This window comes from Mauremys reevesii, linkage group 12, assembly GCF_016161935.1.
Source record: "Mauremys reevesii isolate NIE-2019 linkage group 12, ASM1616193v1, whole genome shotgun sequence".
In the NCBI taxonomy this organism is placed as follows: domain Eukaryota; kingdom Metazoa; phylum Chordata; order Testudines; family Geoemydidae; genus Mauremys; species Mauremys reevesii.
In genome coordinates, this window is record NC_052634.1 from 25,323,332 (window position 1) to 25,340,901 (window position 17,570).

The 17,570-nt window shown below is 52.0% G+C and overlaps 1 protein-coding gene and 2 non-coding genes across 3 annotated transcripts; 1 reads left to right on the forward strand and 2 right to left on the reverse strand.

The window, feature by feature from the left end:
- Window positions 1-625: 625 nt before the first annotated feature.
- LOC120375775 (zinc finger protein 418-like) lies at window positions 626-1,729 on the forward strand (the record flags this gene model as incomplete). The annotated part of the gene is made up of 2 exons (XM_039496706.1): window positions 626-1,394; window positions 1,476-1,729. Coding segments are annotated over 2 exons (1,023 nt in total), but the record flags the coding sequence as incomplete, so codon positions are not given.
- A 9,703-nt stretch (window positions 1,730-11,432) lies between these two features.
- TRNAK-UUU lies at window positions 11,433-11,505 on the reverse strand. The gene has a single exon. It is a non-coding gene; the product is annotated as a tRNA-Lys (tRNA).
- A 1,246-nt stretch (window positions 11,506-12,751) lies between these two features.
- TRNAM-CAU lies at window positions 12,752-12,824 on the reverse strand. The gene has a single exon. It is a non-coding gene; the product is annotated as a tRNA-Met (tRNA).
- Window positions 12,825-17,570: the final 4,746 nt, after the last annotated feature.

Consider the following 17,570-nt stretch of genomic DNA (forward strand, 5'->3'; position numbering starts at 1 on the left):
CATGGCTTCCTGTAGACACTAGCAGACACCAGGCAGTAGCTTCCTCCCTTCCCCCTGTGAATTTGGATGGCATGTGAAGCCTGAATTGATCCCCTCCTCTCTCCTGTTTGGGGAAGAACTTGGGGGAGTTCAGTTCCTGATTTTTATTTGACCTCTCTCCAGTACTTGTATTGGTTTGGCCTTCCCCTTTCCATCCCTGTTTGAGGTTTCTGTCTCTATCACAGCAGGTGACGCAATGGTATGTGAGAAAGAGGAGCAGAATTCTCAGCAGGAAAATGTTGAGCAAGTGGATAAACACAGAGAATTATCACAAAGATCGAAAAGGAATGTGTCCTGGAGTCATAAGCCGGAAAAATCCCATGACATTCAGCACAGACCAGAAGGAGAGCAGGGAAACCAGCCAGGGGAGAAAGTGGGTAAATGTATTTCCTGTCAGGAAACTCAGAAGGACCTCAAGGAAACCACAACACAACAGGAAATCCTCAGCAGAAAGAGAAAAAATACATGCACTGAGTTTGGGGAAAACGTATGTGATTACTCCATCCTTATAAAGCATCACAGAATCCACACAGGGAAGAGGCCCTATGAATGCACTGAGTTTGGAAAATGCTTCCCTAGCAGCTCAGGCCTTTCTCAACATCAGAGAATCCACACAGGGGAGAGGCCCTATGAATGCAGTGAATGTGGGAAAACCTTCAGTCGCAGTTCACACCTGCTTACCCATCAGAGAATCCACACAGGGGAGAGGCCCTATGAATGCAGTGAGTGTGGTAAATGCTTCACTAGCAGCTCAGGCCTTTATCAACATCAGAGAATCCACACAGGGGAGAGGCCCTATGAATGCAGTGAGTGTGGAAAATGCTTCACTGACAGCTCAGCCCTTTCTCAACATCAGAGAATCCACACAGGGGAGAGGCCCTATGAATGCAGTGAATGTGGGAAAACCTTCAGTCGCAGTTCACACCTGCTTACCCATCAGAAAATCCACACAGGGGAGAGGCCCTATGAATGCAGTGAATGTGGGAAAAACTTCACTAGCAGCTCAAACCGTCTTGTCCATCAGAGAATCCACACAGGGGAGAGGCCCTATGAATGCAGTGAGTGTGGAAAATGCTTCACTGACAGCTCATCCCTTTCTCGACATCAGAGAATCCACACAGGGGAGAGGCCCTATGAATGCAGTGAGTGTGGGAAAACCTTCAGTCACAGCTCAAACCTTCTTACCCATCAGAGAATCCACACAGGGGAGAGGCCCTATGAATGCAGTGTGTGTGGAAAATGCTTCACTTGCAGCTCAGGCCTTTATCAACATCGGAGAATCCACACAGGAGAGAGGCCCTATGAATGCAGTGAGTGTGGAAAATGCTTCACTGACAGCTCATCCCTTTCTCAACATCAGAGAATCCACACAGGGAGGCCCTATGAATGCAGTGAATGTGGGTGAAAATTCACTCTCAGGTCACACCTTATTCCACATCAGAGAATCCACACAGGGGAGAGGCCCTATGAATGCAGTGAGTGTGGAAAATGCTTCACTAACAGTTCAGCCCTTTCTCAACATCAGAGAATCCACACAGGGGAGAGGCCCTCTGAATGCAGTGAGTGTGGGAAAACCTTTATTACCAGCTCAGACCTTATTAGGCATCAGAGAATCCACACAGGGAAGAGGCCCTATGAATGCAGTGAGTGCGGGAAAAACTTCACTCGCAGCTCAAGCCTTTCTAAACATCAGAGAATCCACACCGGTGGGAGACCCTATAAATGCAGTGAGTGTGGGAAAACCTTCTGTGGGCACTTAGCCCATGTTAATCATCAGAGAATCTGCAAGGGAGATCAACAACATAAACACCTCTAGGGCTATCAATACTTTTTTTTCTCTAATAATTTTCCTGATTCCCACATAGGATGTGAGGTTGGATGGACCTTTACTATCTGCCAACAGTGGCCAATGCTAGGTGCCCCAGAGGGACTGAATCTAACAGGTAATGAGCAAATGATCTCTCTCCTGCCATCCATCTCCACCCTCTGACAAACAGAGGCTAGGGACACCATTCCTTACCCATCCTGGCTAATAGCCATTCATGGACTTAACCTCCATTAATTTATCTGCAAAAAGAACAAGGAGTTCTTGTGGCACCTTAGAAACTAACAAATTTATTTGAGCATAAGCTTTTCTGGGCTAAAACCAACTTCACTGGATGCATGCAGTGGAAAATACACACACACACTCAGAGAGGACATGAAAAATTGGGTGTTGCCATACACACTATAACGAGAGTGATCAGTTAAGGTGAGCTATTATCAGCAGGAGAAAAAAACCTTTTGTAGAGGTTTTCGTGGCCTTTGAGAAAGCAAGATAGAGCTTTGGAAGACCCAGCAGGGTTTGTGGCCCAGGAATTGTTCTCAGATTCCACTGAGACTTCACCTCAGATTGCAGGATTCAAAGTCCTGAGTGCTGGCCCTTACACCATGGGACCAGCAGAGCACCTGTTGATTACTGTAGACTTCCAGCAGGGAGGACTCTGTGGGCAGGGGCGGCTCTAGGCATTTTGCTGCCCCAAGCACGGCAGACAGGTTGCCTTCGGCAGCTTGCCTGCAGGAGGTCCGCCGAAGTCGCAGGATCAGCGGACCCTTCGCAGGCAGGCCGCCGAAGGCAGCCTTCCTGCCGCCCTCGCGGTGACCGGCAGAGCACCCCTCGTGGCTTGCTGTCCCAAGCATGTGCTTGGTGTGCCGGGGCCTGGAGCCGCCCCTGTGTCTGGGGACAATTTTTTCTGGCAGGGAGGACTCAGTGGGAACGTGCCTCTCTGGCCAGCCCTGCATTTGCTGAAAAAGTCAGCACGCAGCACTTTGCTGCAGGCCCAGAGGCCTTTCTTCCTCCAGACTGTGAGGCCAGTGGACAGGTGAGGCAGTAGCACCTTCAGTCCCAGGCAGTAAAGGGCCCTTCCTGGGAAAGGCCATGTCCTGAAAAGGAAAAACTAAAGTCAAGGAGAGTCCTTCTGAAACTCTTTGGGGATGTCACAGGGGGAAAGTGTTTCTTTGCCTCACCAGGGACTTGAATCCTGGACCCTCAAATTAGAAGGCTGATGCGCTGCTAACTGCGCTAGCCAGGCTCACACTCTACAAAAAGCAAATTTTGTACAGAAGAGAAACTAGTCAAGAAAAATGAGGGCAGGAAACTATACAGAAAACCTGCTACTCTCGCTCTCTTAGCAGTCCTAGCCCCGCCTGCTCCTCCATCTGGTGCCCTGAGGCCATATTCTTTTTTTTGTTAAATATCAAATCCAGGAGAAAACACAGTTATACAAAGCAAAATGAAATCACAAACAGAAATGTCATTGGAAATACAGAAATAAAAAAGGAAAATGCAATTCCCATCACTTTATCATATCTGGGCCATTCCTGTATCGAGAGCACCCGCGAAGGTCCCTGTGTGCTTACGAGAAACGTGAAGGAACTCATACCACAGCCTGAACATGAAACTCAACTGCTCCCAGGTGCCACAGTAAAACCCTTTCCCTGTTGTGAAGTTGCACTCCTTAGGATTTTATTAAAGTATGCTAATGAGTGTGAATATAAAGTGACTGGACTATGCTTCATTCAAAAGGTCTCTTGTAAGGTATCATTACAAAGCTTATAATCTACGGTGTGTGTTCATCCTATTTGTATGAACCGATCATTCTTGGATCTGAAATTAGAAATATGAACTATAACTCTGAGGTCCTGTTGTAATGATGCAAAGTGTGGGACATTAATAGTGGTTTGGATTCTTGATGGCCCATTAACCAGGACAATTTACTGGAGATGGCTCTGTCCTTCACCATCTGTGAGTCAGGCCAGGAAGAATGAAGGCTTGGGGGGGGGTGTGTCTCACGGGACATGTGACCATGTCACCTGGTACAGGAATCCATCTTAAACCTGGGGCTTTTCCCCAGGAGAGAGACAAAAGATTCCTGCCTTGTACCAAAGCTCTATAAGAGGGTGGAACTGAACAAACGTGGCTGCAGTCATGAGACATCCCCTAGCTACCACCTGAGCTGGAACAAGGGCTATAGCAGGTGAAAAGATTGGGCCCAGACAAGAAATAAGTCTAGTCTTTGCCTCTCAGTCTGTGCAGATGGGACCTTTCCCTCCAGTGCTGGAGGATTCTCCCTTCTCATCTACCCTTGTCCCAAGCAGCACAGCAGGTGGGAATCTTAAATGTGCAGAGGAGACTTAGGAGCAGAAACCCCCCCAGACCTTCCATGCAATTGGCACTAGCCCCTCACTGAGCAGGATTGAAACTCCTGCAGGGCATGAGCAAAGCAGCAGGGTGAAAAGAACCTGGAGATGCTAGGATTGAACCCAGGACCTCATACATGCAAAGCATGTGCTCTACAACTAAGCTACATCCCCAGATGGGCCATTTGTGCTATAGGTTACACTTAGAGCCCTCCTGTTTCCAGAGCACCTAGTGGCCTAAAAGCAGCATGAGGGACACATTCCCTGCTCTGAGGCCAAATCTGCTGTCCTGGAAGTTGCTGGTTCTTAGGGGTCACTCTGCTGCAGGGCCAGATTCGATGTGTGGGGCAGAGAGAGTGGGTGCCCTGGGCTCAGGGTGCAGAGATACACTCAGCCCTCTCCCCTGCATTGGGTGGGGGGTGCTGCCACCCCCTCCTGGAATGTAATGGGAGGGGAGGGGCGCTGTGAGTCGCTCAACACCTGACCCGGTGGCAGAAGTGCTGTGGGGAGCTCCAGGTGTTTCTAGGATCTGCTCTTTCCACCTGCCTGTAAAGTCCAGCTTTCCCCAGCACATTCACTGCGGTGCAATTGGGTCACAGTTTCCATGGCTGAACAGCAAAGAATCACTCCCAGTTTCCCTTCTATCAGCAGCAGGATTAGCCTGTGTCAGTGATTAATGAGGTGGCTCTTGTTGTAGATTGATATTCATTCCCCACCTTGACAATTCACACCATCCCTTTCCCATGCAGATTCCCAGCACCTCAGTGATCCTCGTAGCAGGAGTTGGGGCCTGAGATTTTCAGGGTTCTTCCCCCCTCCACCTGGAGTGAACTCAGTTTTCCCCCATCCCAGACAATCCATGAAATAACAACAGGGGCATAAAGAAAAGGGGAGGGAACATCTCACGGCCAGGGCTGGATGTGCCCATGGCCCCCTGCTTATCCATTGTTTCCCTGGAATTTGGCCCCCTGCTTTGCACAAGGGACAGCTCAGCTCAGCATCGATCAGGTGACTCTGGGAAGTTTGGGGTCCCCGGGCTCCCACAGGAGGGTGAAGCAGGTCACCCCTGGAGCAGGTTAAAGTTGCAGGGTGACAGTGGGGTTGCTGCCCCTGTGAACAGCTGCTGTAGCACCGCCTGGGCAGGACAGGGAGAGCCAGTTTTACCCCCCCCAGCCTGTATCGGGGGATGGGAGCACTCACACCCTGGGGACCCACCCACCAGAGATCTACTGGGAGGGAGAGTGGCACCCACACACCCAGGATCTTGTAGCGGGGGACAAGGGCATCCACACTCCGGGATCCTCTGCAGAGGGACGGACACCCACACACCCAGGATTCTGTATGGGGGGCAGAGGTACCCGGACACCTGGACGGGGGATGGGGGCACCGAAACATCCGGGATCTTACCTGGGAGGACAGCGGCGCCTGCAGCTCGACATGAGAGGGGGGCGGGGGAAGCAGGAGCATTTCCCAGTTCCAGGCTGTCCCCGTCTGGCCAAGGCACAGAGCTCACAAGCAGAGTTTAAAGCTCCAGCTGCCAGGCTGAGAAACAAGCCAGGCCCTGTGGCTGGTGCCTGTGATCCCAGCTCCTGGGGAGGCTGAGGCCGGCAGATCGCTTGAGCTCAGGAGTTCTGGGCTGCAGGGGGTTGTGCTGATCAGGTGTCCACACTAAGTTCAGCATCACTATGGTGATCCCAGGGAAGCTTGGGGTCCCCAGGTTGCCTAAGGAGGGGTGAACCGACCCAGGTCAGAAATGGAGCAGGTCAAAACTCCCATGCTGATCAGTAGTGGGGTTGTCCCTGTGAGTAACCCCTGCAGCGTAGCCTCGGTGAGACATGGTCTCCTTTTAGACACCCCCCCCCCCGCAGAGCCTGGCTGGGGGGATGGGAGCACCCACATGCTGGGGATTCTGACTTGGGGGGAGGGATGCCCCCCCTGCAACACGGATCTTGAAAGAGGAACAGCGACACCCACACACCACAGAGCCTGGATGGGGTAGGGAACCACACACGGGAGCTAGTTCATGGGGTGGGGGACACACCCTTATGCTCCATTGCACCATTCTTAATGAGAAGAACGGGGGCATCCGCACAACACGGATCCGTAACGGGCTGGGGGGACACCCACACACTCCACTATTAACCAGGAGGGACAGGGGAACCAGACACCCCCGGTAGTGTGGAGAACACCCACATCAAATGGATCCCTCATGGGGGGTAAGACAGAGGGGATTGTAATGGGGCCCAGCGCACCCACGCACCAGGGATTGTTAAGGGTTGAAGGGACAGGGACACCCACACACACTGAGATCACGTCCTTGGAGGAACGCAAACCCTCCACAGAAGGACCTGGTCTGTTCCATGATGGCAGCCCAGCCTGGGTGAGTCAAAGTCTCCTTTTATACAGGCACGTCCCAGAGATCCTGACTAGGGGGGAGAGAGACACCCACCCCCAGAGATCCGTAATGGTCTAGGGTGCACCCACACACCAGGGATTCTTATGGGTGGGAGGAATGGAGACAGCCAGACACACTGAGATCACTTCCTCCCAGGAGCCTGGGCCAGACCGGGAGACACAGTCCCCCTTTACATATCTGCCAGACAACCTTCCTCCCACTCCCTCCACACAATGTTCTTATCTGGATGTGAAGCCAGGGAAACCACATGGAGGATTCTTACCTGGGGAACTGGGGGGACCCACTTACCACCAGAGATTCTTAAGGGCAGGAGGAACAGGGACTCCCACCTCTGTGGCATGGGGGTGGGTCGCCTGCTGGGATCATCTGGGCATATTTCACCTCGTCAGTTCCCTGCCATTGCCTTGGGGGCCCCTTGTTCACTGCCTCTGGTACCCAGTTTAGCCTCCTTCCTGAGGGCTGAAACGCTTTGATCTATCTAAGGTCTGTGGGATCAATACGTGTCATGGTGTAATTCTGTATTATTCGGGGTCAGACTAGCTGAGCTAATGGCCCCTTCTGCCCTTAAACGCCATGAAAACATTTCCCTGGTTTCTCCTTGCGCCTGACAGACACCACGGTGAGGGGCCCAATAGAAGATCCTTGACACAGCGCTCTGGCTCTTACTTTACTTGGGGACGTCAGCGCTTTCCTAGCAAAGCTGCTGCTAAAGCGCTGGATTTGGGGAACGGTTCGGCTCCGGTTCAGAGATCTGCCTGCGGGGTGTGAACCTGCCACGAGGAGCGGGAAACTCAACCAGCAACGGGAGGCGTTGGCTGAGCTCCAGGCTGCCCCCGTGTGGCCAACGCTTAGAACTGAGCAGCGGAGTTTAAAGCTGGCGCTGGGAGGGACCTGAACACGTGGGGCACGAAGGCTCCTGCATGTAACGCTTGTTGGGTGGGCAGCTGAGTGTAGCTGATTGCTGGAGTTCAGGGCTGCACCCCGGGGTGCTGAGCAGGTGTCTGTGCTCAGGTTGGCCTCGCTATGATGGTTTTTGGGAAGTTTGGGGTCCCCAGTCCTCCTAGAGAGAGGGGAGCCAGGTCAGCCCAATGGGAGCACCCACACGCTGGGGATTCTGACTTGGGGGAAGGGACGCACCCAAGCAACACAGATCTTGAAAAGGGGAACAGAGACACCCACAGATCCCGGATGGGGGCAGACAGGGGAAACCACACACGGAGCTAGTTCATGGGGTGGGGGACAGAGACACCCCCCAGAGATCCTGGATGGGAGCACCCACATGATGGGGATCTTGAACTGGGAGGAGGGAAGCACCATGTACCAGAGGTTCTGAAGGGGGAACAGGGACACCCACACACCAGGTGTCTTGCAGCAAGAGCTGCGGTCTTCATTTACACCCGGCAGTGATGGGGAATTAACCACGTCCCTTGCGGAGCTTGTTCCACTAGATGATTAGCGTCATTGTCAGGGCCGGCTTCAGGAAGTGCGGGGCCCAATTCGAACAGTTTCGATGAGGCCCCGGCAGGGATGACTAAAACAAAATAACCCTTTAAAAACCCCTTTCATTTCTTCCATGTATTATTTACTTTCCATGACTATATAAATAATAACACAATTATCTATTACATACATTGCATCATATATTAATTAGCTGATTTGCACTTTCATATTAGGAAAATAATTTGTTTTGATAGTTCTCCAACTGATTTTCTTCACTGTTTATTTTATTAAAATTTATAAATATTTCCTTATTAATATAAAATTGCCCCCTCCCCCCCCCCCAGTGCCGCCCGGCCCCGTGGAAACAAACTCTCCTTCCCCAGCTCCGCCCCATCGAAACAAGGTTCGGTGGGGGCGGGGGGCAGGAAGAAACAGCACACATGGGGTGACCAGATCACAGCAGTAAAATAGGACCTGTCCCCTCCCTGCTCAGCCCCACCATCACACCCCGCTTCACCCCCTAGCCCGCCGCTGGCTTGCTGCATCCTCCTAGTCAGTCCCCACCCACCACTTGCCTCCTTTCACCTTCTCCTCCCTGCCAGAAACCCCATGCCCGCCCCTAGAACTCCTGCTGGCTCACTGCTCATCTCTGTGCCCACCCGCCACTTGCCCCCTCACCCTCCCCACCAAGTATAATGCCTCATTCAAAGACCCAGGGGTCACTATATTACTGCACACAGCAGTCAATCAATGCAGTTGTAGATAAATCTCTGCATTATGCATTTTTGTGTAACTTTTATATGACTTTGTAGTGAACCTTGGTAATATGTTATAGCAGGCCCTAAAGGTAGTGTAATTAAGGTAAAAGAAAAATGTCTTTTTGCTAGAAGTAGAATAAGATCTTCCCCCCACTTTGTAATCAGTTGCCCTGTTGAATGGATGAGGTGTGAATGAGGAAGGTGTGGAAGGCAGCACCTCCAGACAGCTGCAACCCTTGGAGAGGGGCTGGGAGCCAGACCAAGGAGAGCTTTGCCCAGGCTGAGTGGGACGGAGTTTGGGTGTTTGGTGCAGGCTCTGGGCTGGGGCACGGGGTGGGGTGCAGGAATGGTGGAGGGGTGCAGGCTCTGGGAGGGAGTGCGGATGGCTGGGTGCAGGCTCTGGGACAGAGTTTGGGGCTGGAGAGGGGTGCTGGGTGCTTGGGGGGGGAGGGGCGGGGACTGCCATCACATGTGGCTTCCTTCCTCCTCTGCTGCCCCTCACCATAGCCTCGGTGGGGAATGGGGCTGCCCCTTGCCCAGTGTTTGCAGGAGTGGTGGCTGGGGGGAAACCCAGTCAAACTCTGGTTTTACTCTTTCGTTGATGGGTCACTTTAACCCATTACACACCCTTTCCCGCCTCTCTCACCAAGCTTTTCTACTGGGCTTGTTTGCTCTTTTCGGTGGAGCCAGATGAAAACCACAAACCTCAGTGAGAGCAACAGGCTGGAAGACTAGACTGAACCCACCACCCAGCCTAGTCCATCCCAGAGCCCAGGACTGAGGGCAAATGGCCCCCCACCCCCAGGCCCCCTGCTTCCACTCCTGGCCTGGCCCAGCGCTGCCAATGGTTCTGGATGGCTGCATGAGGCGGGATTTCAACCGGACCCCCCCCCCCGCTAAATTCACCCCTGTTTTGCAACCACTCTGCACCAAGAGCACCTTCCTTCCCTGCCTAGAGCTGCTGGATGGCTAGAAAGCTGAGCTGGGCATTTGATTGGTCTGGTATATTATCATGCCCCCCCTCAAAAAAACCTTAATATCCCCACAGCTTTGGGGGAGGGGAATAGCCCCCCCCCAAAAGCTGGTCTAATTTATTGTTGTAGGGCAAACGAAGGAGCCATAGTTTAATGGAAATATTCAGCCCCTACAGAGATCTTGCAGCAGGGAAAGCAGAGTTGATGGGAAGGGAACTGGTCTGGATAGGAGCCCCCCGTCCTCTTCCTGTGCAAAATAATTTGGAGAGGGGAATCAGATCACTCCGTGCCTCAGTTTCCCCTCTTGCCGGAGGGGGGCGCGGGGGAGAGAAGTCTCAGCCTGCCTGTTGCAGACCTTTCGCATTCTCCCCTCTTGATGTATTTGGTTTCCTCCTCAAACCCCCCTCTCTCTCTCACCTGGAGTTCACAGCACTAAGTACCGGCTCGGGGCTTTTTTCCTGGGTTACATGATCCCGACTTTAGTTTTGAACCAGACACAGGCAGGCACCAACTCACCCTCAAACAGCAACACCTCGAAAACCACAACACCAGCCCAATATTACAACCCTCCGGGGAATCACAGGGTCAAACACTCACGGCTGGAAGCCCCAGCAGCTGCTCAGGTGAGTGAGGTCACGGCAGAGATTCCTGTCTCCCACCGGACCGGAAGCTCCTCGGCGTCTCCTCCAGGTGAGTGCTGGGGGTGGGGGAGGGGAAGGAGGGCTGCAAAGCACATGTGCCTTCCCCCTCCCCCCCCCGACCTGCAACACCCAGGCGGCTGCCTCTGCCTCAGCCGGCCAGGGTCTCTCGTTGCCTAGCAACAACAGCTGCTGCTTCCGGGAGACGCTGCCGGCGCGGGGCCTTCTCAGGCGCGGGGCCCAATTCGGGGGAATCGGGCAAATCGGCCTAAAGCCGACCCTGTTTGCAGCCCTTCTCTTCCACCCTGACTGATGGGGGGAGTATTGAGCCTCCCTCCCTTAGGCCCTTCAGCATCCCTGGGGAACACCAACGCCGCCCAACTGACTTTGGGCCAGTAGGTCAACCAATAGGGCTGCCTCCTAGGCCAGGCTGCAGCCCAGCTTCAGGACTCAGAGGAAATGGAGCTTGTATCCCTACCTACAGGACTCCAGGCACGGCCAGGCTTCTGGATCAAACATCCCCTCTTGTGCTCAAGTCACAACAGCTAGCGGGTAAAAGACAGGCTTTCATGGCATTGGAGAAAGCAAGATAGAGCCTTGGAAGACCCAGCAGGGTTTGTGGCACAGGAATTGCCCTCAGATCCCACCGAGACTTCAGCTCAGATTGCAGGATTCAAAGTCCCGAGTGCTGCCCTTACACCATGGGACCAATAGGGAACCCCCAGACCTCTGCTGAGTTCTGGTGTGGATGACCCTGTGGGGGCAGCCCTGCATTTGCTCACCAAGTTGTCATGCAGCAGTTTGCTGCAGCTCCCAGAGGCCTTTCTTAATCCAGCCTGAGAGGCCAGTGGGCATGTGAGGAAGTTGCCCCTTCAGTCCCAGGCAGTACATGGCCCTTCCTAGTGAAAAGCCAAGTCCTGGGGAAAAAAGGTCAAATAACACCCTGGAGAGATGCCTTCTTCCATTTTGATGGGAAGGGTTCCTGCTTCACCTGACCAGGGACTTGAACCCTGGACCCTCAGATTAAAAGTCTGATGCTCTACCAACTGAGCTAGCCAGGCTCACATGTAAAAAAAACAAATTTTGTGCAGAAGAGAAACTCGTCATGAAAATGAGGGCAGGAAACAATACAGAAAACCTGCTACTCATGCTCTCTTAGCAGTCCTAGCCCCAGCCTGCTCCTCCATCCAGTGCCCTGAGGCCTTATTCTTTTTTTAGTTAAATATCAAATCCAGGAGAAAACACAGTTATACAAAGCAAAACGAAATCACAAACAGAAATGTCATTGGAAATACAGAAATAAAAAAGGAAAATGCAATTCCCATCACTTTATTGTTTCTGGGCCATTCCTGTATCGAGAGCACCCGCGAAGGTCCCTGTCTGCTTATGAGAAACCTGGAGGAACTCATACCACAGCCTGAACATGAAACTCAACTGCTCCCAGGTGCCGCAGTCAAACCCTTTCCCTGCTGTGACGTTGCACTCCATAGGATTTTATGAAAAGGTGCTAATAAGTGTGAATATAATGTAACTGGAACATTCTTCATGCAAAAGGTCTCTTGTGAGGTATCATTACAAAGCTTATAATCTACTGTGTGTGTTCATCCTATTTGTATGAACCGATCATTCTTGGATCTGAAACTAGAAATATGAACTATAACTCTGAGGTCCTGTTGTAATGATGCAAAGTGTGGGCCATTAATAGTGGTTTGGACTCTTGATGGCTCCCATTAACCAGGACAATTGACTGGAGATGGCTCTGTCCTGCACCATTTGTGAGTCAGGCCAGGAAGAATGAAAGCTTGGGGGTCTCACAGGACATGTGACCATGTCACCTGGTACAGGAATCCATCTTAAACCTGGGGCTCTTCCCCAAGAGAGAGACAAAGAATTCCTGCCTTGTACCAAAGCTCTATAAGAGGGTGGAACTGAACAAACATGGCTGCAGTCATGAGACATCCCCTAGCTACCACCTGAGCTGGAACATGGACTATACGAGGTGAAAAGATTGGGCCCAGACATAAAATAAGTCTAGTCTGCAAAAGAAGCTTATTGAAAGATCTCTGAGGGTGAGATTTGATCTGTATTGAGTTTCATACTGTATTAGGCTTGGACTTGCATGTTTTTGTTTTATTTTGCTCTGTGAAAAATACAAGGTCCATAGAGAAGGAAAAGAAAATGCCCTAGAAAAGTCTGTGTGTGTGTGTGTGTGTTTGAGATGGGTGGGAGGGTGTCTAGAAACCACTCTCCTCTAGTTTCTTTTCTCTGATTTCCTGTAGAAAATCTGAAGCAGGAAGCAAAACCCATTGCTTTCTCTGAGGCTTGAACTCAGGACCTTCAGATTATGAGACTGACACACTACCAACTGCGCTAAGAAGGCTTGGAAAAGTTTTAGGCTCAGTGTATATAGGACCCTCCTACAGCAGTGACTGGGACAGGGAAGGAGCCAGAGATGTGCTGGAAGAAGCAGGGAGCTCTGGTGACCAGAGACTTTTCGTGGCAGCTTTCACAGCAGCAAAGAAATCAATTCAGGCTGCCAGTGAACAATCTACTGGAACTAATGGCAGCACAGGGGGGATGTTTCCAAGCTATGCACCTACTTCCACATTTTAGAACTTACTCTCCTTTTCCTAGTAGGGCACTTTCCACGCAAATTAAGCAAAGCAAGTTGGGGAAACTACACAGGTAATAAAAACCAGTGCTCCAAATAAGGCTTGAATTCATAATCCCAGCAGTAGCCCCCTCTGCGCTAACCAGTTGCACCAGTGCAGGTGCTTCTCAGGCCTTGGCTACACTTGCAAATTTGCAGCGCTGCAGCTGGGTGTGAAAACACACCCTCTCCAGCGCTGCAAATTGCGGCGCTGCAAAGCGCCAGTGTGGTCAAAGCCCCAGCGCTGGGAGCGCGGCTCCCAGCGCTGTACGTTATTCCCCACAGGGAGGTGGAGTACGGACAGCGCTGGGAGAGCTCTCTCCCAGCGCTGGCGCTTTGACTACACTTAGCGCTTCAAAGCGCAGCCGCTGCAGCGCTTTGAAGTGCAAGTGTAGCCAAAGCCTTAGGCAAAGCTGGGAAGCAGGCAGTTATCAGTCTCTGTGATTCACACCTTTGCCTGGTAATTGAAAGGCTGATGCATCAAACCTAACTCAAGATGCGGCTTTTCAGCCATGAGACTCCAGGACATTTTGACAGAAAGAAAATCTCCTCTGTTTTGGGTTAGCCCCATTTGACTCCTTCTGCCCGTCTTCTCCCACTCCCTCCAGTCTCTTTCCTTCCCCACTGGGGCCGTGCAGAGAGGAGCCCCACTCAGTCTCTGTCACAGAGTCTGTATCCCATAAAGGGAGGGAGGGGTTGCTCCAAAACACTGATAATGGGGAGGGAGGGGTGGGCATGGTTACGGGGAGAAAGGATGGAGAATTAACAGTGGGGCCCAGAGAGATTCCCCCAGATTGGGGAGATCCCCTGCTGCCCCCATCAGCCAGCTGTGGGAAGAACAACTTGGGATTGCATGGGGAAGCCACCTTTAAAAACACAAGTGTAACATGCTAGTTACATTTTAATAAGACCAAAGCCTCCTCAATCCCAGGGTCACAATCACTGGAATGATTTTGCCTTGATATTTTACCAGCCGCAGACACAAAGCGAGTCAAATTACAGTTTCCGTTCGGACTCAGTGCACACACAAGAATCCGGAGGCTTTTAATTCCTTAGGTTCTGCTGCCATTTCATTTCTGTCCTGTTCCAAGATTTATCATTGTGCAAAGCAACGTTAGGCCCTTGGGAGTGTCCCCCTCAGTGCTGCCTGCCACCCTTGGGCAATTTAAAAGGGCCCGGGGACCCCCGCCACCACCGCCAGCAGCACAAGGGGACTAAGGCAGTTTCCTGCCCGCCCTCACTCCATGTGGCACGCCACTCCCGGGAGCGGCTGGCACGTCCCTGGTGTGGGGGAGGTCTCCGTGCGCTGCCCTGCCCTGAGTGCCAACTCTGCCAACTGTGGCAATGGGAGCTGCAAGGTTGAAGTCTGCGGGCAGCCATGCACAGAGACACCCCTGGCCCTCCTGCTTAGGGGCTGCTGCCAGAGGAGGGTGCAGGTTGCTTTTGGGAGATGCCCGAGGTAAATGCTGCACCCCTCACCCTCTCCTGCACCCCCAACCCCAACCCAGACCCCACACCTGCACCCAAACTCCCTCCAAGAGCTTGCCCCCTGCACACCCTCCTGCAGCACAATCCCCTGACTGAGGGTACGTCTACACTACGGGACTATTCCGAATTTGCATAAACCGGTTTTGTAAAACAGATTTTATAAAATCGAGTGCGCGCGGCCACACTAAACACATTAAATCGGTGGTGTGCGTCCATGGTCCGAGGCTAGCGTCGATTTCTGGAGCGTTGCACTGTGGGTAGCTATCCCGTAGCTATCCCATAGTTCCCGCAGCCTCCCCCGCCCCTTGGCATTTCCGGGTTGAGATCCCAGTGCCTGATGGGGCAAAAATCATTTTCGCGGGTGGTTCTGGGTACAGCCTCACCCCTCCCTCCCTCCCTGACAGCGGCAGACAACCGTTTCACGCCTTTTTTGCTTGGTGAACCGTGCAGATGCCATAGCACAGCAAGCATGGACCCTGCTCAGCTCCATACCGCAATCGTGGATGTTTTAAACACCTCGCGCACTCTCGTGCAGTATATGCTGAACCAGGACCTTCGAACCGAGGCGAGTAAGAGGCGGATACGGCAGCGCGGCGATGACAGTGATGAGGACGTGGACACAGAATTATCTCAAACCGCGGGCCCCGGCGCTTTGGAGATCCTGATGGTAATGGGGCAGATTCTATCCATTGAACGCCGATTTTGGGCCCGGGAAACAAGCACTGACTGGTGGGACCGCATTGTGTTGCAGGTGTGGGACGATTCCCAGTGGCTGCGAAACTTTCGCATGCGTAAGGGCACTTTCATGGAACTTTGTGACTTGCTTGCCCCTGCCCTGAAGCTGAAGAAGAACTGGATAGACGCGTCAGACAGAAGAGCGAAGTACAACGTCAACCTTCTGAAGGACCATAAGACCAAGGAAGATTTTGGATTGACGCTGAAGAATAAGTTTTCAGTACTACAGGATCAGTCTGAAGAAGAGGAAGACAGTGTACTCAACAGATGGCAGAAAGTGAGAGACACACTTAGGTCAGCATGCCAGGAAGTGCTTGGAATTAAGAAATACCAGCAGAAAGAGTGGATCACAGCAGAGTCCTTGACAAAGATAGAAGACAGAAAGAAGAAGAAGGCAGCAGTCAACAACAGCAGGACTAGAGCAGCAAAGGCCAAAGCTCAAAAAGAGTATGCTGAAGCCCACAGAGCAGTGAAGAGGAATATTAGGAAGGATAAGAGAGATTATGTGGATGGACTGGCAGCAGAAGCAGAGCAGGCAGCATACAGCGGTAACATGAAACAGCTGTACGATACTACCAAGCGACTGTCTGGAAAGTTCAGCAAGCCAGAACGTCCCGTTAAAGACAAGCAGGAAAGTCTATAACAGGAATAGAACTACAGATGAACAGATGGGCGGAGCACTTTGAGGAACTCCTGAACAGACCAGCACCACCAAATCCACCAGACATCGACCCAGCCAATGAGGACCTCCCAATCAATTGCGATAAACCAACCAGAGACGAGATCAGAAAAGCCATCACCATGATGAAGAACAGGAAGGCGGCTGGACCTGACGATATCCCAGCAGAGGCCCTGAAAGCAGACCTGGATGCTTCAGTGGAAATGCTGTACCCCTCTTTGAGAAAATATGGGAAGAAGAAGTGATTCCGGCCGACTGGAAAGAGGGATATCTCATCAAAATCCCCAAGAAAGGAGACCTCAGCAACTGTGCCAACTATAGAGGAATCACACTCCTGTCGGTGCCAGGGAAGGTCTTCAACAGAGTCCTCTTAGAGAGAATGAAGGATGCCGTCGATCCACAGCTACGAGATGAACAGGCAGGTTTCCGGCAGAACAGATCATGCACGGACCAGATAGCAACGCTCCGCATCATAGTCGAGCAGTCTATGGAGTGGAACTCCTCGTTGTACATCAACTTTGTTGACTATGAGAAAGCATTCGATAGCGTGGATCGAGAGACCCTCTGGAAGCTCCTTCGGCACTATGGCATCCCAGCAAAGGTGGTCAACCTGATCAAGAATTCATACGACGGCATACACTGTAGAGTGATCCATGGAGGGCAGCTCACAAACAGCTTCCAGGTGCGAACCGAGTCAGACAAGGATGCTTGTTGTCACCACTTCTCTTTCTTCTCGTCATCGATTGGATTATGAAGACATCCACTTACAAGCGTAGGAATGGAATCCAATGGTCATTGTGGACCCAGCTTGATGACCTGGACTTTGCTGACGACCTTGCACTCCTTTCGCACAGTAAACAGCAGATGCAAGAGAAGACCAACGTAGTGGCAGCCACGTCATCACAGGTTGGCCTCAACATCCACAAGGACAAGACCAAGATCCTTAGGATCAATTCCATCAGCAACGACCCAGTCACACTGAATGGAAGCCCCCTGGAAGAAGTGCAGTCCTTCACCTACCTAGGTAGCATCATCGACCAGCAGGGTGGCACAGACGCAGACATCAAAGTAAGGATTGGTAAGGCAAGAGCAGCCTTCTTACAGCTCAAGAACATCTGGAGCTCCAGAGAGCTGTCTTTGGCAATAAAGATTCGACTGTTCAACTCCAACGTGAAATCAGTCTTACTGTATGGAGCTGAAACCTGGAGGACAACCAAAACAACCACCAGGAAGATCCAGACCTTCATTAATAGCTGCCTCAGAAGGATTCTCCAGATCCGCTGGCCAGACACCATCAGTAACATCCACCTCTTGGAGAGGACCCGTCAACTCCCAGCAGAGGAAGAAATTAGAAGGAGAAGGTGGGGCTGGATAGGACATACACTACGCAAGCAGCCAACCAACATCACCAGACAGGCACTGCAGTGGAACCCCCAAGGCAAGCGGAAAAGAGGCCGCCCAAGAAATACCTGGCGACGCGACCTTCAGGTTGATAGCAAAAAAATGGGCTATACCTGGAACCAGCTAGAGCGAATGGCCCAGGATAGAAGACTATGGAGATCTGTGGTTGGCGG